Raw genomic sequence first — 19,549 nt, 5'->3', positions numbered from 1 at the left:
AGAATGCTAGCTATCCCGTACTAGCTATCCCGTACTAACATGAGGACCACTGCAGGTGGACCAGGTTCCAAACAAGTCTCCGCAGCCATACGTCAGTCCCCTGCAGCCAAACAGGGCAGACCCCAACAAGAAGTCATGGATGTTGTCAATGATGTATGGAAAGAATCAAGAGGAAGAAAACTCCAGGGAAGAGGAAGTGGTTCATCCACCGCAACAGGTACTTATGCCACGTATTCACATGAGCAACTTTCTCCAGAATACTTAGAGCCGGACGTTTTCGGGTTAAACCCGATTTGGCCCGAATTTACCCCCCGAACGACCCAGCAGGCAGTCGGGTTTCACCCGATTTCTACCTGTCGCAGCTCCCGTCCCGTAAGTTGGCTTCCCTGCGTAAACAAAGCGTTTGTGCATGCGTAAACGCTGCCCCCCCGTGCAAGCGCCTCACGCATGCGCGTCAGCCGCGCCATGACGAAGGAAACTCGCCTTTTCGCATTCGATTGCTATCGGCTCTTCGCAGTTTCGTTTTATGAACATGTGCATTTATGCATTTCGTGCATTAACGTCGTGACGTTCGTCTTTTGACATGATGGCGGGTCGTAAAAGGAAAAAGACTTGAAGACTGGGTCATTGAGTAAAACGATTTGGAAATAGTGAAGAAGGGTGACAACGGTGACAACGAAAACGTGCTCGCATGTAACTTTCTGCTGCCGTCAGATCCGGCGAAGAAACCCTACGATCGAACACCTCTCGTTGGCAACAAGACATGATAGTCTAAAGAAGAAAGCGAAAGGTGCGCAGACAATGTTTGAAGTTTGCTGTCGTCAGCGTGAAAGAGAAGAGAACGCCGAAGATGTCGTTCCTAAGGTTGTGAGCGCACCGGCTAAGTGGAATAAGCCTCGAGCAGGCTGATGGTCTCCTTGGAGAATCTGTACGCAAACACTGCCCGGCAGACAAAACAATGCCCGTCGTAAGCAACTCATCGAAGTTTTCGGCAAGCCCATGGTGGGAATCCGCAATGATGTGAAATACGCGAAACTGAGCTTCATTGTCGACGAGTCTCCCGACATCCTGGGGTATCCTACCGTAAATACCCGCAATTTATTTTAGATTCTTTATCCGCGGCGTTGGATATTTTGTATAGCAATAGCAATATTTTCTCTTGCGATGGGAAAATTTCTAAGCCAGAGGTAAAAGATCTAAAACCATTATTCCTGAGAAACTGGTAAACACTTTCATTTAAAACAAACTTCATGCAGACCAAACAATTCTTCCCAGCACAAAACAGTTGTGAAATGTATGGGGACTCCCATAGAGGCCTTTAGGGGTGATGCACTTGCCTTAAAGGTCTAGCCATGTAAATTTTGCCGAGTTCCTGTGTCATTCTGAGCAAGAACGACGAGCTGTATTTCACCCGAAAAATACGCAAATAAAGAAATTTCACCCGATTCCACTATGTTTTCCTGCTCACCAGATAACACCCGATTTTTACCCCCCCGAATTCTAAAAGCAATAAAACCCAAAAACATCCGGCTCTAAGAATAGTGCAGTGGAAGATGTGGAAAATGTTGCCGCCCTGTCTTCTCATGCACCGCGAACAGTGGTGAATATCCTGCGGCGCAGCCATAAGACATCCTGTTGCAGACGACAGGAAAGAGATGCAGACTGTGTCGTCTGCTAAGTGAGAGTGTCGCTCGTGTGAATACCCAATCAGTCACCAAAAATCAAATTATAAGGCGATCGAATAACATTAAAGGGATACTCCGATGCCTGTCCCCTGGTTTTTAGATTTAGAGTTGTGTTTGATTGTATGTTCCATGTCGATGACGTGTCTAGTTTTTATTTAATTTCTACATGTTCAGTGTGACTTTATTCGAATGTGCTAGTACTTGGTTTGACCAAATGTTCACACGTGTGAGTTAAACACATGTACAAAAACTAATAGTACTCATTATACGTACAGCCTTGTGTCTCAGGGTCAAACTCGGTGAACGAAAACGTCCCACTCAATTAGCACCGCTGCTATGGGTCTCATGTTCATCTGAAATGGGACAGAAGCTTTTTTGTTTTTTCCACCCCAATGTCTGGTCTTTCACGTGGCAGATCCTGATTTAACCCTGTTTAAACAGTTTCTGAAATAAAACCTGATATTTACCCCATCTCACACACACCTCAATTTCAGAAAAAAAAAAAAAAGCACAAAACGCGAGAATACCAGTGCCTGTCTATGACGTGTTCTTGATTGTTAGAGCCTGTGGTTTTAGGGTTTAACCAGATTCTTTCCCGAATTTGCACCTCGAATTGAAAGTTGCTTCCTTAGGGCAAAACCCGATTTTTACCTAGAAAATTACCCTCACGGAGACGTCTGTAGGAAGAAACACTAACTTGTTTTGGTAGCAAATGCAGTAACATCACCGTTTGTACCAAACCAGTACAGTTAGTTTGAGTAGAGCGAGTAGAGCGACAGGTCAGTGCCCACATGGGGACAGTCATGGTGAAGTGCAATGTGCTTCCCTCTCACTCACTCCCGTTCCTCTCTCCCTCTCGTTCACCAGATGAAACGCGAAACCGTGCGGGAGGTGCAGGGGCGCATGTTCAACCGCAACGCGGAGCCTCCCCTCCGCTCCCCGACCTCTGAGCCCATCACTGACACCAGCGGCATCGTCAGTCGAGCCAAGGAAGGGCTGGCCGCCTCGCGGGTTCCTCGCACCGACCTCCGCGCCCTCATCCCTCAGTCTTCCTCCGCCTCCATCCCGGACTTGCTCTGGAAGTCCGACAACGACCTCCAGTGGGAGCAGCTGGTCAAGTCCATCCGGAGACCCCTCCTCATTAACGACCTCGACTTCACGGACCTGCGCGACGACGACGATGCGGACATCCTGGCAACACAGCCCCTGACAAACGGCGCCCCTCCGCCGTTCGGATGTCCTCCGCCCCCGCCGCCCCACATCAACGGACCTCCTCCACCTCCTCCGTTCATGAACGGCCCCCCGCCGCCACCACCGCCCATGAGTGGTCCTCCTCCGCCCCCACCTCCAATGGGGGGCAGGGGGCCCATGATGAACGGGGGGCCGCCTCAGCCACCGTGGATGCAGAGGCAACAGGCCCAACAGGCGCCGGTGCAAAACACGATAGCGAAAAATAAGAAGACCGTGAAGCTGTTCTGGAAGGAGGTCCGGGTCGACCCGAACATAGTGTCGAAGACGCCGAAGAAGAAGACCATTTGGGACGAGCTGGGACGTGTCCCAGTGGATACGCAGAAGTTGGAGCATCTCTTTGAGAACAGGGCAAAGGAAGTGCTCAACAGGGTAAGCTTTTTTGGGCCCTATCTTATGGTGCGTCCCAATCTCAATTATGCTTGCCCTGGAGGCTTAGGGTGTCTGCCAACCCGGAAAACTAGGGAATTGTCACTGAATATTGTGAAACTGCAAAAGTCGGGGAAGTTTCCAAGAGGCAGCTGAAGTCTGGGAAAGTGCCAATACACAGCGAATTGCAAGTGGTGATTAGTGACCTCTAACAAAAACGACAGAGAAAAAAAAAGAAAAAAGAAAGAACAAGTGCCATAAATGAAGCACAGTATGAGTCTCTGTACTGCAGGAAAGAATTTATTCTCTGAAATGATGAATGATCCATTAAATGATCTGTATTGTTCAATTATTCCGTAAATGATATGTTGTATGGGTGATCTGCATCGAAACGTAGACGCAGGTGCCAAGTTCCCTTTTGTTATGGTCGGGGGAATTTGACGACTGCAATTTGGCAGACACCTTGTTTCGAGACTGCGATTTATTTAAACTTACGCACCTTGTTCATGTGACTGTTTATCGAGGCACATCTTGAAGAGGGAAGCCCCCTTTTGTTAACCTTGTCTTTCAGTGTTGATAATGTGCCAGTTGAAGTCATTGCCCCCCCCCCGACCTTTCTCTTCTCCTGGGTATCAGGGAGTATTGACAGATATTGTCAAGATGCCTGTGCAGTTATAAAGACAATTCAGGGGCTAAGGCGAGGGAATGTGTACTGTAGTTCGTCTGCTAACTCCTAAGGCATTCTTCCCTCTGAACGGGTAGAACGCTTTCCCTCAGAACATGTGCCTCGAGAAGTCACGTTAAAGGACCACTCGATCAAATTGTGTCATTAAATTATGCTTTCTTTAGGTGACACTAACTTTCAGAGTCACATTGCACACGTGAATAAAGGGATTTTATAAAACGTGTCATTTCAGTTAAATGGAATGCAATTTGCAAAATAATGTACACGTGTTTTGCTGTGTGGCCCTGAAATAAAGAGGTTATTCTTCGTAAAACTTGCTACAAGGAGTGTCATCTGCAACCGCAGTAATTGTGCAGTTTTGAGGCAAGCCCATGCATTGTACCTCGAGTTTTAGGTGGGAAAAAGCACTATGAAGTAACAATGGGATGCCGTTTCATGATACACTTGCTTCTGATTTTTATTTCGTTAATTCCTTGACCTTGCACCATGTTTTTGGTGCACTACGATGACAAATGTACATCAGTTTATAGGCGTCCATATATCCAAGCGTCTTGAAAGCATTGCTTTGACTAAAGGCATGGGGCGCAAAATCGATAAATTTATCATTGGTTTCTCTATCATCAATCATGCTGCATCTTTTTAGCATACTTTGCATGCCACAACATGTGTTACGTTATCGGTTTGGGAGAGTGCACACTATTCTTTGCTTGATTAGGTAAGTCAGACTTTCTTCACCATGATGGACCCTGCACCTGCAATGTTATCTTTTTTTTTTCCTTGTGATTACAATGTAGGGGCAACACTTTGCACAATCAATGATGCGGCACTTTTGTTCACTTTCTGCACGGGAAAGACGCACTGGCACTTCAGGCTAATGTAGTTTCACTCTGTTATTTTTAGTTTTACTCTCTATTTTTACAGATTTTGTTTTTACAGACTTCCCATGTTTTTTTTTTCTTTCTCTCTCTCTAGATTTACTTGCACTGTTAAAAAGTAACCTGAGACAAACAATGTCAGTGAAAAGAGCAAGACCACCTCAACTTTGAGGAAGCACGGAAAGACAGGAATGGACAGAGTGGATGTTCTCAGTTTCCTGCATTTCCTCAAACTCAAGGAAATGTTGCACTTTTCAAGCATAGAGCCTCGTGTAACCTACTAAGACCTGTTTTTAACCCCCAATTTGCATCATCGTCACTCAGGGTTATTTATTTATTTATAATATACTTTTTGCAGGCCTGCAAGGTATTGGTTAGTTTGTACAGAAAGAGGTTCCAAAGAGTAACACGTGAAAAACCCCTAAAACTAAGTTGGCGAATTGCTAATTCAGCCACACAAAAAAAACACAAGGCCCTGTAAGGTTCAGAACAGCAAATCTTTGGGCTTGTTGGTTGAGTATGGTAAGAGTTAAAAGCGCTTCTAAAAGGTGCAGGGCCAAAAAAGTGTTTGTCTCCTTTGCTGTCCTTGTGCCTTTTAGCTCTTTTAACTCTTATCACTAGGCCCTATGTATAGTACTTAGGGCCCTGTGTTTTAGGTAGAAACCCGTTTTTACCCCCCCAATTTGCGTCGACATCAGTTCGAATAAAACCTGAAAAAGTTAAAAAATCTTGCAAACTGCCAGGTCAGCCACCAAGACGAGCACTGAAGAATGATAAGCATTGTACATTCGACACAGCTGTTCCGCATCTCATGTTCATAAAAAAATGTGAGGTGCACTTTTCTATTACTTTCCCACCCGAAAACCTGCTTTTCCACTCTGTATCGCCCAATTTTTTTCCTGTTTTATGGCTCCTGAAATAAAACCCGGTTTTTACCCTCCCTCCCCCCTCAAATATATATAAAAAAAAAGAAAAAACCCGAAATCACAGGGCCCTAGCTATATTTTGGATCTTGTGTTTTCGTTTTTGTTAAAATTTTGTTTTAATTTTAGGAGCTGTAAAACACGGTAAATTTGCGTGATGTCTGGTGGAAAATAACAGATGAGCGCTTCTTGCATTTTAGATGAACACAAAGTGTGGAAGAGCCACTCTGAATGTGCAGTGCTTTGCGTTATCCAATAACTGCATCATTGGCTGAATTGGCACTTTACCAAGTTAATTTTTGTGCTCTTTTAGGTTTTGCCCTAAGCGACGATGCAAATCGGGGAGAGTAAGCGAGTCCCACGTACACAGTGTCCTTAAGGTCTTTGGCCTTTAGGTCTTAAGGTCTTTGAGGCTTTGTCTTTAAGGTCCGTGCTACCTAAGGGTTTTACCCCAAGACACAAGGCTCTAAGTGTACGCCACCTGCATTCTTGAAACGGATTCTTCACCAGGTAGCACGGTGAAGGCCAACAATTGCACAGAATACCATTATCACTCCCGACTTATGGAAAGCACAGGGCGTACGCCCCTTTTGTGACAATTACCACCCGCATAAGTGTCACAAAAGGTGTATGCCTCTTGTTTCTGACAAACCAGGAGAGAAAATTATGTCTTTTGGGATAATGGTTGGATAGGGTCATGCAATACATTCTGCTTTAGGAGTAGAGATTGCCGTGTCCTACACTCTAAAAAACGAACTTCACCTCATAGCACGCTCCTAGCCAGCCATCATCCCGCGTGACATCGGTTCTTTCCCCTGATTTGCTGAAGAAGTGGGGGGGGGGGTACGCCATTTTTGTGGCCTTATGCGGTTCATAATTGTCACAAAAATGGCGCACGCCCCCCATTTTCATCAAATCGGGCGAGCGAATGTTGCCATTCGGGTTGATGGTTGGCTGGGAGCATGCTGTGCAGTGATGCTCCGTTTTTAGAGTGTATGTATCACTTTCCATCTTCCCTGTGTGACACGGCGTCAGAAGGATAAAACCTTTCTTGTGGGGGCGGGACTTTTTTTTTTTTTTTTTCTTTTGCTCTGGTGTGTGGCTGTCTGACGGAGTTTGCATGCTAACCTTTCTCGTTTTCACCTTTTTTGCTGCTTCCACTCAACTGCTGCTCTTGGGGGAAAACCTTGCACAGGAGGTAAGCACAACGTGCACCGCACGGCAAACGTCACTAGGCTTTGTGTGTTTCTTGTGCTGCACTGCATGCTGCATGGTGCTTTTGTTTGCTCGGATGTTTGTTGCTGACGGTTTCTGCACCTGCCGAAGGTCGTTGAACGGAAAGTGTTGAAAGATTGCGATGTGTTTGCGAATGTATGGGGCGTGATTAGGGTTGCCACCAGGCCGGTATTATACCGGCACGGCCAGTTATTTTCTCGCTCTGCGGTTGCCGGTAGGAAGGTGATACCGGCAGCCTTTTGCCGGTATTTGTGGCTCAAGGCCTTTCATATGGGCTTTTGCGGGGTTTTCCCTTCAACATTCCACTACAGCTTGAATAAATCTGGGGCATAGACCCAACTCCGCAGTCACCAGTTATTTCCTTAGCTATTCATCATTATTATTATTATTACACAGAGGAAAATATGTTTCCTCGTATTATCTTGAGCTCTCTCTCTATCTCTCTGTTTTCTGTGTGTGCTCTTCCACCCCTCACCCACTTCCCTTTCTTGCGAGCCTTTCCTCCACCCCCTCTCCCTCAGCCAGTATTTTTCACTACGAAAGGTGGCAACCCTAGGCGTGATAGTGAAGCTAGCTGACATTCCAATTTCCCTGGCATTGTACAGACCACTAGAAGGGAGTGGTATTTGTGACAGGAATTATGAATGTTGTTGTATTATTATTCAGCAGACTTCAAACAGAAATAATTAATGATTCTGAACAAAAATAAATAATTATGTGACATAAGTCGTTGGCTAAGACGGAGAAAAGTTATTTGAGAAAACACTCGTTTTAATCACTGTTAAGAGCGAGCCATGTACCTTCAAACTGACCTAGCAACACCATTTCTCATAGCATTTAACACAGTGTATGAGCCCTTTTCATGTGAAAGTTATCTGGGCTCTTCTATACTGTGGCATTACATTGTAAATGGTTTTGAAATGTGAAAACTGCTCTAAACTTTGTTACCGGCTGTCAAAATGCTGTTGATGTTCCTCATTCGAAGATACCAAAGTGTTTGTCCTGACAAACACATCGTTATCAAATATACTTGATCTTTTTCTCCAACATCAACTTTTCTACCACTTAAGGTACCACTGCCTTTGCGGTACTTAATTTGAAGCACCTGAAGGCGGGGTGATGTACCGCCATTATCACACATTTCGATCTCTTCGTAAAAATAGAAGACGGGACGTATCCCATTCAAACTTTGCAAACTGATAGTAATTTTTCTTTAGTTTTATTGGATTTTTTTGCAACCATTCTGCGATCTTGCATGTGTGGCGCTGTGCACAAAGATGCAACACGTCTCACACTCATGATGTGGAATGCACAGATAGTTCTCTTCTGTATGTTGCATCACCCGTGCACAGCGATATCGAATTGAGGCAGACACAAGTAAAAATGGTGGCGTTTAGTGAAATAGGCCCTAAAAATGCATGTGGTGAAACGTTGCTCTATTTTTTTTTTTTTTTCTATGGGACCATTATGCTTGCAAACAGCTTCAATAAAGCCTAAGGCAAATGGCTACCAATCTGCATAGCTTGGCATGGGATAAACCTCGTCTTTGTCTTTAATAATGCTTATTTATCACTTTTGTGAAAGCGAATTGGAATAAAATGTTTGAGGCACTTCACACAGTCTCCAACTCCCCACAGCAGCTTACATACATACATACGTTGACCATAAGACCTTCACTGAAATCAGACTAGTATACTTCATCGACAAGGCGCAAGTACAAGAACTATTCCCATATATGGTCATGCGCACACATCAAATCGCAAACGGAAAGTAAAGGAACAGAAAATGGGCATTATATCGTCACAATATATTACATTGTAGTACAGTATACTAATACAAATACCAGCACAATTTTGAAAATTTTCATGTGATAACAGCATTCACCTTTATAGATTCATATAGTCTCATTATATGGTGAGTTTAGTACGTATAATGAATGATATGTCACTAATACCATACAAGTGTATAGTGCCACTAGAGCAATATTTAGGTTGTCTAACATTATGTGACACACGTCAGTCATGTTTATATTGTTTCTCTTAATGATAGTATGTGGATAACAGCACAGACATTTTGCATAAATATGTGGTTAATTTGTGTGTGCTTCTATAGTAGTAGCGTATTAGTATCTGTGTTAGTATTAATCTATTAGTGTTTCGGTACCTGTGGTATTACCTTCGGTATTAGCTTGTCTGTTTGCATTTTTTGTGTGTGTATTTCACGTATTGTACAGTCATGTGTCACAGTTAAGGCCCTCCTTTTTCTGCGATTCCGCGATTCTGCAAAAATTTGCGGAATTGTGGGTCTGCCGCGGAATACGAGGTTTTGCGCAGAATTTTGCAGAAACTCCGCGCTTAACTCAGTTTATGCGCGAGATGAACGGACTTTGCTCTCACTGGGTTGGCTTGCGTTACAGCGTAGATGTGCCAACCGGATAGGGCCACCAGGCTGTGATATGGCCCCATCTGTGTGCTAGGAACAACCCTCTGACTCCTCTCTCTAACCCTCAACTCTCTGGAATTCTGGAGTGGAATGCAAACGCTGACCCCTGCTTTAATTGGTGTCCATAGCTGTCAAGTAACTCTGTGTGACAGTAAACCCTGTACATGCAGAGAGGTCACTTAGCAAGTACAATTTGATGGTCAGTGACAAACCTCACTCTTTCTCAGAAGAAAGCACAATGTATCTCGTTATGCTAAGTCACAGCAGTTTTTGGAGTTGTAACCATGTTCCTCCACACTAAGAGCTAACAGAGAGTATTTTCTGTCTGAACTACGGTAATTTGCCTTTTACCGAGGAAAAATGCAGAATTCATAGTTCCCTGCTGCAGAATTTAGGATCTGCCGCAGCAGAAAAAGAAGGGCCTTAGTCATAGTGTTCGCTGTTCATATTTTACGACGTCTGAGCACAGCCTCTATGCTGCTGAAGTAAGTATGAGCCCTCAATGTAGTCTCCTGATGCTCTTCTAACCATGGGGAGCATCCTGCAGCTCAGCAAAAAGATATTTCGTAGCAGACAACAGGGCCATGGTGTCGTCTGCTATGTGCGCAGTACGCCGCTCTCGACATTCCGGAGCCACGCAAATGCCTGCCTTGAGACGTGGCGGAACTTCCGACCTGTGAAGAGTTTCCTTACTTTTTCTTGCGTTCCTGTCGTCTGCTACGAAATATCGGGAGTGGTGTACTGCGCACTTAGCAGACAACACCTTTTCCTTTGTCTGCTATGGAATATCTTGTGTCATCTCTGCAGGATGTTCCCCGCGGTTGGAAGCACACGTAAATATGTGACGTTGAGTGCTCACGCTAACGTGACAGCAAAAAGCTACGACGTCATTTCACATATTCCGCTGCAGGTGTTGGAAATGCTCACTATCAGGCTGTAAATGTCGCACACATTATGGGATATGGTACTGTGATATGGTCCCAGTAAACTCAAAAAGGGACACCAGTCTACGTGTCCTTCTCTTCCAAAGGCAGCACAAGGGTTAACAATGTTGCCAGATGTGTTATTTGTGGAAGGATAATTTTTAGCATTATGTCACAAGGCAAGGAGGTTTTGCATTGCATAGATGGTGTGAATGCCATGTAGACTGGGCCTTAATATGCAGCAGAGCAGTCTTAAGAGGTGCAAGGCACCAAAGATTGCCAGAGACAAATCACTCAGAAATCGTTAGAAAGACTATAGATGGGTTGCACCGGCCCTAAAGAAAGAGGGAAAAAGCACTAGGAAAGCTATGGCGTGACGTCACGTGCAACCCATGTATAGCTCTAGCTCCTCCCGACATTGTGCCTATGGTAGTGCATTCGGGAGAGGGAAAAACAGGGTGAAATCCTCCTTCTTCATTTAATATTCCCGTAGGACCCCTGTGAAATATTTTCCTGGCTATATTAATGGACTATAGAAATGTTATACAAAAAGTGGCTGTTCGTCCTCCAAAAGCTTGTTGTATACAACAAGATTTGATGGGGATTTAGGCATGTTCAATCATTTATTTGATTTGATTTTCTTTAGAAACAACTACACAAAACACGTTGTAGCTTTCCAAGCCTTTTGGGACAACATAGCTTTGAGGACTGCAGTGCTTCACACTAACTGGTGTTTAAAAAATGCTCGTCAGCATGCATGCTGGCATGGGTGCCCCTCCTACATCATGCACACTAACATAATGCACAATTTTATTTCGTGTTGGCAATATTCCTGTCTCACCCGTGGTTGCCGAAAGTTTACGCATGTAGAAAAAAGCGTTTGCGAGACAGTATTTCAACCATGGTCTTGCTATCATTGTTGACACTTGTAAAATTGCAGCACTCATAAAAGGGATTTCAACATTGCAAATGTACGTTGTTCACAAAGCCTCTAGCTGTTCTGTTGTGTGATTCCGGATCACTAGTCTGCGTGATACCGCAGCAGAGAAGATTGCTGCCGGCATGAAAATTTAAGTGACACTCAAGTTTAGGAGTGAACGAGCAACTGTTTTAAAACTGAAGCAAATTTGAAACACACGCATGAGCATGCTATCACATATACAGGGTGGTCCACCAACCATGATAGAAATTCATAGTAAAAAACGCAGGCCCCGGAGAGGCATGGTGTCAAGGGATTTTTTTCTGCCAATAACTTTTGCCACATATTGGTAACATTTTTATTTCATTTCAGTTGACAGGAAGTTAATTTCTTGAATTGAACTCCGAAATTTCCCAAGGCAACCTAACGTTTTCTTTGCGGAAATGGGTTCCCCGTGGTCATTTTACTCAGTATAGCACATAATCCCACTCGTAATGCAATGGCAATTGCCAAAATAGGCCGTCGGAGCCCTTGGCTCCGACGCTTTTTTGGCGGCTCGTAGTTTGAGCGCAAAGCTGCAAAGAAAGGAGGTTACATTGACACGCCACACGAGGGGGGAAAGGGTTACAAGCCGTCGGGTGACCTCATTTTTGATAAGATAGCTCTGATTCCCGCACTCACCGCGTGTGTTTGTTCCGAGGGTAAGGCGTGTAACCCTTTCCCTCCTGGTGTGGTTTGTCAATGTAACCTCCTTTCTTCGCAACTTTGTGCTCAAACTACGAGCCGTCAAAAAAGAGGCGGAGCCAAGGGCTCATTTCCACGGATTTTTTGAGAATTTATTTCGGCAATTGCCATTGCATTACGAGTGGGATTATCTGCTATACTGAGTAAAATGAACACGGGGAACCCATTTCCGCAAAGAAAACTTTAGGTTGACTGGGGAAATTTCGGAGTTCAATTCAAGAAGTTAACTTTCTGTCAATTGAAATGAAATAAAAATGTTACCAATATGTGGCAAAAGTTATTGGCAGAAAAAAATCCCTTGACACCATGCCTCTCCGGGGCCTACGTTTTTTACTATGAATTTCTATCATGGTTGGTGGACCACCCTGTACATGGTGTACAGCGCCTAGCAGAAAAACACGAATTCATAACCAGAGTCACCCCTCTAACTGCAAATACACGACCAAAACGCCCTCAGCCGTTACAGTAGAACCCCTTTGTAGTAAACTCTCTGGGACCATGATGAAATTTTACTAGAGCAGGAGTTTTATTATATCAGGTGTGCCATTGATTGTATGGGATTCTATCGGGACCGCAGTTCTCGTTTACTATAAGCAGAGTTTTACTACAAGAGGAGTTACTATAAAGAGGTTCTACTGTATTTCTACTAAGCCCCACCGGGGTTCACAGGCCGGAATGGCGTTCAAGTTAACTCTGATGCGAACTGTACACCATGTACATGCGATAGCATGCTCGTGCAGATCAGAATATGAAGTAGCGCTCGCTTTATTGTTTTATGTCCTCTGTTGTGACGTTGCTGCCCTCGCGCATGCATATAGGGCCTTGTGTTTTGGGGTTTTACATTTCGCTTTTTTTTTTTAATTGGAGATAAAACTCTAGTTTTATTTAGGGAGCTGTAAAACATTGTAAAATTGGGCGATATGGTGTGGAAAAGAAAAAAAAAGCACTTTTTGCATTTTAGACAAGCACTAGATGTAGAACGGCCATGCTGAATGGGCAGTGCTTAGTGGTCTCCAGGTTCCCGTAGTGGTGGCTGAAATTGGTGCTTTGCCAAGTTAGGTTTCGGAGGCTTTTGGGTTTTACATGAAGTGACAGTAATATGCATATCACAGGGGGGGGGAGGGGGGGTTAAAACGGGTTCTAGTGGGTTTAACAACTTAAACATAAGGCCACACTGTGCAGCTTCACAGCTGTCTGAACATATTCGATTTTGAAGAAACACGTCGGTTCTAATAAACTGTAATGTAGATTTCTGTACTTGATTCGAAAATTAAATTAAACGTGGAATCATTTGCTTGAGCATTAAAAAAATTGGAAGGTTCACACATGCCTACATAAGTCTATGTATCATCATTTGACTCAATTCTATGGGCACAGCCTGCTTTGAAAAGGCAGCACTACAATAAAGGGGAAAGCGGTTTGGATTGAAAAGCGATGGCACTTTTTTATTGCACTTCACACATGCAATGTCTTGACTCGGTATGACCTCTATTGTTGTTGCACCGTTAGGCATCCAGTCAATCAATCAATCAATCAGCTTCACATATGCGTACGTTGTGTAAGTGACATCACATTTGCCGATGTGTTGTGAAAAGCCCTAATAACGCATGTCACAGAAGCATGGCATGTCAAGGACTACCATGTCATGTCAGAGGTGCAGCTGTCATGACAGTTTAGCCTAACTTTTGTGGAGTAACTGCAGTATCTAGGTGAATGAAAAGGAACTGAAGCACCTCCTCTTCCTCTGGGAAACGGGAGCCATGTGCTGCACATATTTGAGGTTATCCTAAACATCACTCTCTCACATTTGTGCATGTGTGTGGTCTAAAGCAGATGTGTTCTAAGGGGCCCAGATACTGAGCTTTCCAACAATTCTGTGACATGTTCAGCACTTGATCCAAACTATATTTGTTCTACACTGTCTGTGGTCCAATAAACCATATTTTATGTTCAACCATCCCGCACAAAAATCTCAAGTTGCATGAAGAGCAGTTCCAGCTGAATGTGGATGGTCTTAGCTGGGTTCTGAAGTGGGATGGCTGGTCACACTTTCATTCAGTCTGGCACCAATTTGTCCCCAAAAATTGGTTTAAGATGTCGCACTTTGATTCAAACTGGTACCATTTTATGCGCAAAATAGCTTAAGAGGTCCCACTTTGCCACCCACTTGTTCCATGTTGTCCCCAAAATAGTTTAATAAGACATTCAACTTTGATTCTCCATGTATCATCTTCCCCAGAATGGCTTAAGGGATGTACTGCTTTGATCCCCCACTGGCATTTTGTCCCCAAAGTGGTCTGTGAATCCCACATTGTGATCCTATCTTGTTCCCCCAATGTTGCCATTGGCTGCACACTGAGACCCTTCCCGTACCATTGTGTTCTCGGTTTATGAATTTCACTGTGGTCTAATAGGGTCACTTAGCAGAGGGAACCAATCTACCAGTCCCACTTTCAAATTATACCAGTTCACTAAGTGGAGCAGTGGACTCTGAAGTGGTACCTCTTTGAATTTTCGCCTGCTTGTAGTTAGATATATGCAGCGAAAAAAGATGTGCCGACAATTCCATTCCTAGGATGAACAAAACTATAAGGGTCATATCTCTAGCGCAATTTAAAGTGCCCATCATCACAACTTCTGCACCTTTTATTTTTCTTTTCCTTGCCTCATTATATTTATTACATTATATTATTGCATTTATTTATTGCTGTGTGCCCTGCAGAAAAACCAGGAAGGAAAGAAGACGGAGATAATTGTGTTGGATGCCAAGCGTTCCAATGCCATCAACATCGGCATGACCAAGTTGCCTCCTCCGCGTACAATCAAGACGGCCATCCTCAAGATGGACAGCACCATCATGAGCAAAGAAGGAATAGAGGTAATGCAGTTCTGCGAATGTACAGTCAGTCCTCGTTCATCCAGCACTGGCCGTTTCCATTGAAACTGTCCGGGTCGTGAGAGACTAGGATAAATTACACCCGAGGGCAGATAAGGGGCTATCAGTTGTGATAGCCAGCAGATGAGCTGGCATGTACCTCATAATTGTCGAATGATTGCAGTCCCCAATTTGTCTCCAATTGGTTTAAGATGTCCCACTTTGTTTCAAACTGGTACCATTTTACGCCTAATATGGCTTAAGAGGTTCACTTTGATTCCCAATGTACCATTTTCCCCCAAAATTAGTTTAAGATGTCCCACTTTGACACCCACTTGTACCATGTTGTCCCCAAAATAGTTTAATAAGACATTCAACTTGTCGAAACATTCAAACATTTGGAGAGCGGTTCCAGCTGAACGTGGATGGTCCTAGCCGAGTTCTGAAGTGGGATGGCTGGTCCCACTTTCATTCAGTCTGGCACCAATTTGTCCCCAAAATTGGTTAAAGATGTCCCACTTTGTTTCAAACTGGTACCATTTTACGCCTAATATGGCTTAAAAGGTCCATTTTGATTCCCAATGTACCATTTTCCCCCAAAATTAGTTTAAGATGTCGCACTTTCCCAATGACCTGGAGACCCTTCCCCAATGACCTGGAGACCCTTCCCGTACCATTGTGTTCTCGGTTTATGAATTTTGTTGAGTGGGGAGTTGATGACAGGTATCAGTTGTATGTTTGTCCTTCAATGTTTAATCGCCTCATCCACTTGAACGTTATATCTCGTACCTGTGCCACACGGGCAGAATAAATGACTTTATTGTCTAATGCCATTAGTGTCCTGATGGCATTATCCATGAAGGGTGTGCCGCATGGCAGTTTGTAATGACATTAAACGCCGTGGTGTTGATGCCGGCCCTTTGGCTCCGTCATGCATTATTTTTTTTTTTTTCATTTTGTTCGTGAAGATTTGAAACACCTCCAGCGTGTCCTTCATCAAAGAATACTCGTGTAACCTACCGTAACCTCAAATCATGAAATAATCTTGCCTTGTACAGTACAAAGTGATTTTATGAAAGAATAAAATTGTTGCTCTGCGCAGACAATGGGAGCGAGAGTAGGCATTTCATTCATTCATTGGCGAATGAGTTATGGCGATCTCATTAAGCAGGAATTGCCATTTACAGAAATGTAATTAAATATCTCTATGTGGCACTGCACGAATGGCATTAAGACTTAAGCCATTTGTTTTCCTTCTTAAGTTGAACACGACTATAATTAGTTACAGTTACAAGTTACTTTTAACTTGCTGGTTACTACTCAAGACTGTTCACGGTCGCCAAAACAATCACTTCCCTAAGCTCTCAATTTAGCAGCAGAAATTCATATTCAGCAACTACCAACGCACAGCCAGTGTAACCTGTATGAAACATAACGTGCAACTTACTAACCTAGAATTTAACGATGAAAGATGAAAGTCACTGAAAAGGTTAGCCAGCTCTAGGACTCGAACCCACATCTTCTGGATAGCCGGTCCAGGGCTCTACCAATTGAGCTAAGCTAACACGCCTTCTCAGCGACTTCCAGGGTGCGTCATCTGAAGGGACAAACCAGTCACTCTCTCTCACTCTTCCTCCTTTCACTCTTACATTTTTGCACACTCATATACACACATTCATACCACAGGGATCGACGCAGGCGGCAATTGTTGAACATGAAAGAACTGATGTTCTGAGGCTGGAACAACATAGAAGGGACAAATTGAGGCTTTGTATGTATTTGTCCCTTCTATGTTGTTCCAGCCTCAGAACATCAGTTCTTTCATGTTACTAACCTAGCTTTGCGACGAAAAATTTTCCGTCTGTGCCTGTTTCGTAAAATATTTTACCATAACGATAGCTTGCGATCTCGCTTTATATTTCCACCTACATACATATCAAAACGTGCTGACAAACAAAAAATCAAAACATTCCATCTTGTTCAACCAAATCTCATGCTGATTCCTTTTTTCTACCGACTGGAACCACCTCCCCGGTTCACTGACATCAATTTTTACCCATCGCTCAGTTCAAAAGCATCATTAGTGGTTATGTAACATTGTAATCAACATTGTTATTCTTATACTTTGTATTCAGCTTTTTCTACTTTGTATGACCCGTTTATTTCAACCACCACTTCCCTCTGTAACGCTAACACCCTGAAGGTATTTAAATAAATAAATAAATAAATAAACTTGCGTTGACAAGTGTTTTTCTTTTCATAGAAAATTCTGACGACTATGATGCCCAGTGAAGACGAAAAGAACAAGATAATGGAAGCGCAGATGGCAAATCCTGACATTCCGCTGGGCAATGCGGAACAGTTCCTTCTCACCCTGGCCTCCATCACAGAGTTGGAGGCTCGACTCAGGTTGTGGGCGTTCCGACTGGACTATGACGTCATGGAGAAGGCAAGTACATGCATGCATTGAAAGCCAAATTGAATAGGGAATAGTGTGTTTGAATTCCAAACCAAAGCGATGTCTTTTCTAAACAGAATATGGTAGAGCTGTGCGAATAACAAAATTTCAATTATGAATAGTTCACAAATATTTCACTTACACTGCAAATCAAAACCGAATAATTTCATTCAGACGGTGAATAGAATTTGAATAAATCAGTAAAGGCCCGATTCGAATAATTTCGAATACCTCAAGGTGAAATATTTTGTGGTGTTGCGCTCATTCGATGATGTTCTGCTCCGAACACGTGGGTCCTTTTCAACCAGCGTAACATATCGTGAGAGAAGGGTCCCTCTGTGTTGTGTACGGTAGACTGCAACAGTGGGATGAACCGCATTTTCATGTCCGCATGTCAACATGTTCCATGCAGCCTGCTTGGTGTGCATCTCCTCAGTTCTATGTTTACATTATGTGAATTTCCTGTACTTCTTTTAGAAGCTGCTCATCTGTCACTGAACATAACTCTCAAAGTTGGAAGTATACATTTACTGGAACATGCAATACCCAGAGCCCAGTTTTGACCACGAGCTCACAAAATTTGTAAAGTTTCGTGACAGAATATTGCAAACAGTGCAAAGCGGGCTTCACCTAACGCTCGAGAGTAATGAGGTGAAGCAGACTTGCAGGATGGAGCCGCACTCCAAAAGAGCAGTGGCGGTAACGTGAAGTGGGCTTCACCTAACTCTTGGATGTAGTGAGACGAAGCCTACTTGCGGAATGGCGATAATGATATTTCACTTCAGTACTGTACTCGAAAAATACTCGAAAATTTCGGCTACTGAAAATAGGCTGTGAACAGCATGAGATACTCTAGAATATGGTAATATTTCAATAGCCTTGAGACTGCATTTATATGGCCCAGAATGCCATAGGAAGGGATATTCTTATTGCAGAAAAGGAGTGCTGTGCCATATGAAGATCCGCATGAACGTATTGCACAAATATGTTGGATATCTGTTTATATGCTGAATCTGTGTTGTATGCTGTTGTTGTGTTCGTGAGTGACAGAAAGTTTCGCCAGTCTTTTTTGGCGATGTCTTCACCGACAAAGCCGTGTTCTGTTCTGTTTCAGCGTTGATTTTAAAATTGAATCGAAAAAAATAGAATGGCTCTGAATGAGAATTGTCTGAGAATTACTGTCTCGCTTTTGCTCGAACTTCCCCGATTAAAGAGTTAATTAATGAATTTTCGAGCAGTTAGTCATCTTGTAGTAACATGCTTCATTTGAAAGGGTATCCACCTGGCTGTATATCTCAGCTGGAAAAATTACATCCATGCTGGTCTCATAGCATTTTTTTAATAAAAATTCTGTAAAGGATAAGAAAACAACTGTACGTACGTGTAAAAGCACAAAATCTATTCTTAGTATGAATTTGTGGGATATTTAAAAAAAAACGACTGTTCGTTCTTTAAACTCAACAAACCACCCATCAGGATCTTTGAATAAATCAATATTGCGCGCGACTTTTCTTTCACACAGGAGGTAGCAGAGCCTCTGATGGACCTGAAGCAAGCCATCGTAGAAATTGAAGGCAACCGGACCTTTCGCATCGTCCTTGCTACGCTCCTCTCCATTGGAAACTTCCTCAACGGTGCTGAGGTACTTACTCACAAAGCCCATTTGCACATTTCTGCATCTTGTGTTTTCTTCCATTTGGAATTCCTTAGAAGTATGGCTATCTCTTTGAGTATTTAGTGCTTATTATCATTTATTTAACGGGGACTGTTTGTATGATGCGCCGTTAGGGAGGCTCTTTGGTCATTCGTGGGAACCTCAAAAACACAAATAAAATAAAATAAATTGGAGTAAAAATAAAAGTATAAAATTAAAATGAACTGGAGTAAACTTTGGGTAAACTGGAACTTGACCTTGCTTCCTTAGAACAGCATTGTCTGTCTTATCTTGTTTTTCCACGAATCTTTTGAAAATCCATAGCCCAATTAAATTCCACTGTCACTTTCCCCTGTCTAGATGACAGAAATAACGCTGACCACTTCCTCCATCACACTAACATCCTTGCAAGACTGTTTTTCTGCATAACCGTGCGAGGCTGGAACGGCCTTCCCAACTACATCACCATAGTAACGGGTCCTCGTGAATTTCATCGTAGCATCTTTGTTTTCT

General features: G+C 43.3%; 1 protein-coding gene across 2 annotated transcripts in view; it reads left to right on the top strand.

Moving 5' to 3' along the window:
• The window catches only part of LOC135379009 (mucin-12-like), a 546,819-nt gene that overhangs the window by 510,031 nt on the left and 17,239 nt on the right, over positions 1 to 19,549 (top strand). The window contains exons 19-23 of one of the 2 annotated variants that reach the window (XM_064612241.1): positions 56 to 217; positions 2,553 to 3,306; positions 14,770 to 14,927; positions 17,188 to 17,373; positions 18,905 to 19,024. In XM_064612241.1, the coding sequence (XP_064468311.1) occupies positions 56 to 217; positions 2,553 to 3,306; positions 14,770 to 14,927; positions 17,188 to 17,373; positions 18,905 to 19,024 (1,380 nt within the window). The remainder of the gene's footprint in view (positions 1 to 55; positions 218 to 2,552; positions 3,307 to 14,769; positions 14,928 to 17,187; positions 17,374 to 18,904; positions 19,025 to 19,549) is intronic. The other variant, XM_064612240.1, reaches the window with a different exon arrangement.

The sequence above is a fragment of the Ornithodoros turicata genome, chromosome 1, assembly GCF_037126465.1.
Source record: "Ornithodoros turicata isolate Travis chromosome 1, ASM3712646v1, whole genome shotgun sequence".
Lineage (NCBI taxonomy): Eukaryota > Metazoa > Arthropoda > Arachnida > Ixodida > Argasidae > Ornithodoros > Ornithodoros turicata.
The sequence above is the reverse complement of the archived record's forward strand: the minus strand, read 5'-3'. Positions and strand labels throughout refer to the sequence as shown.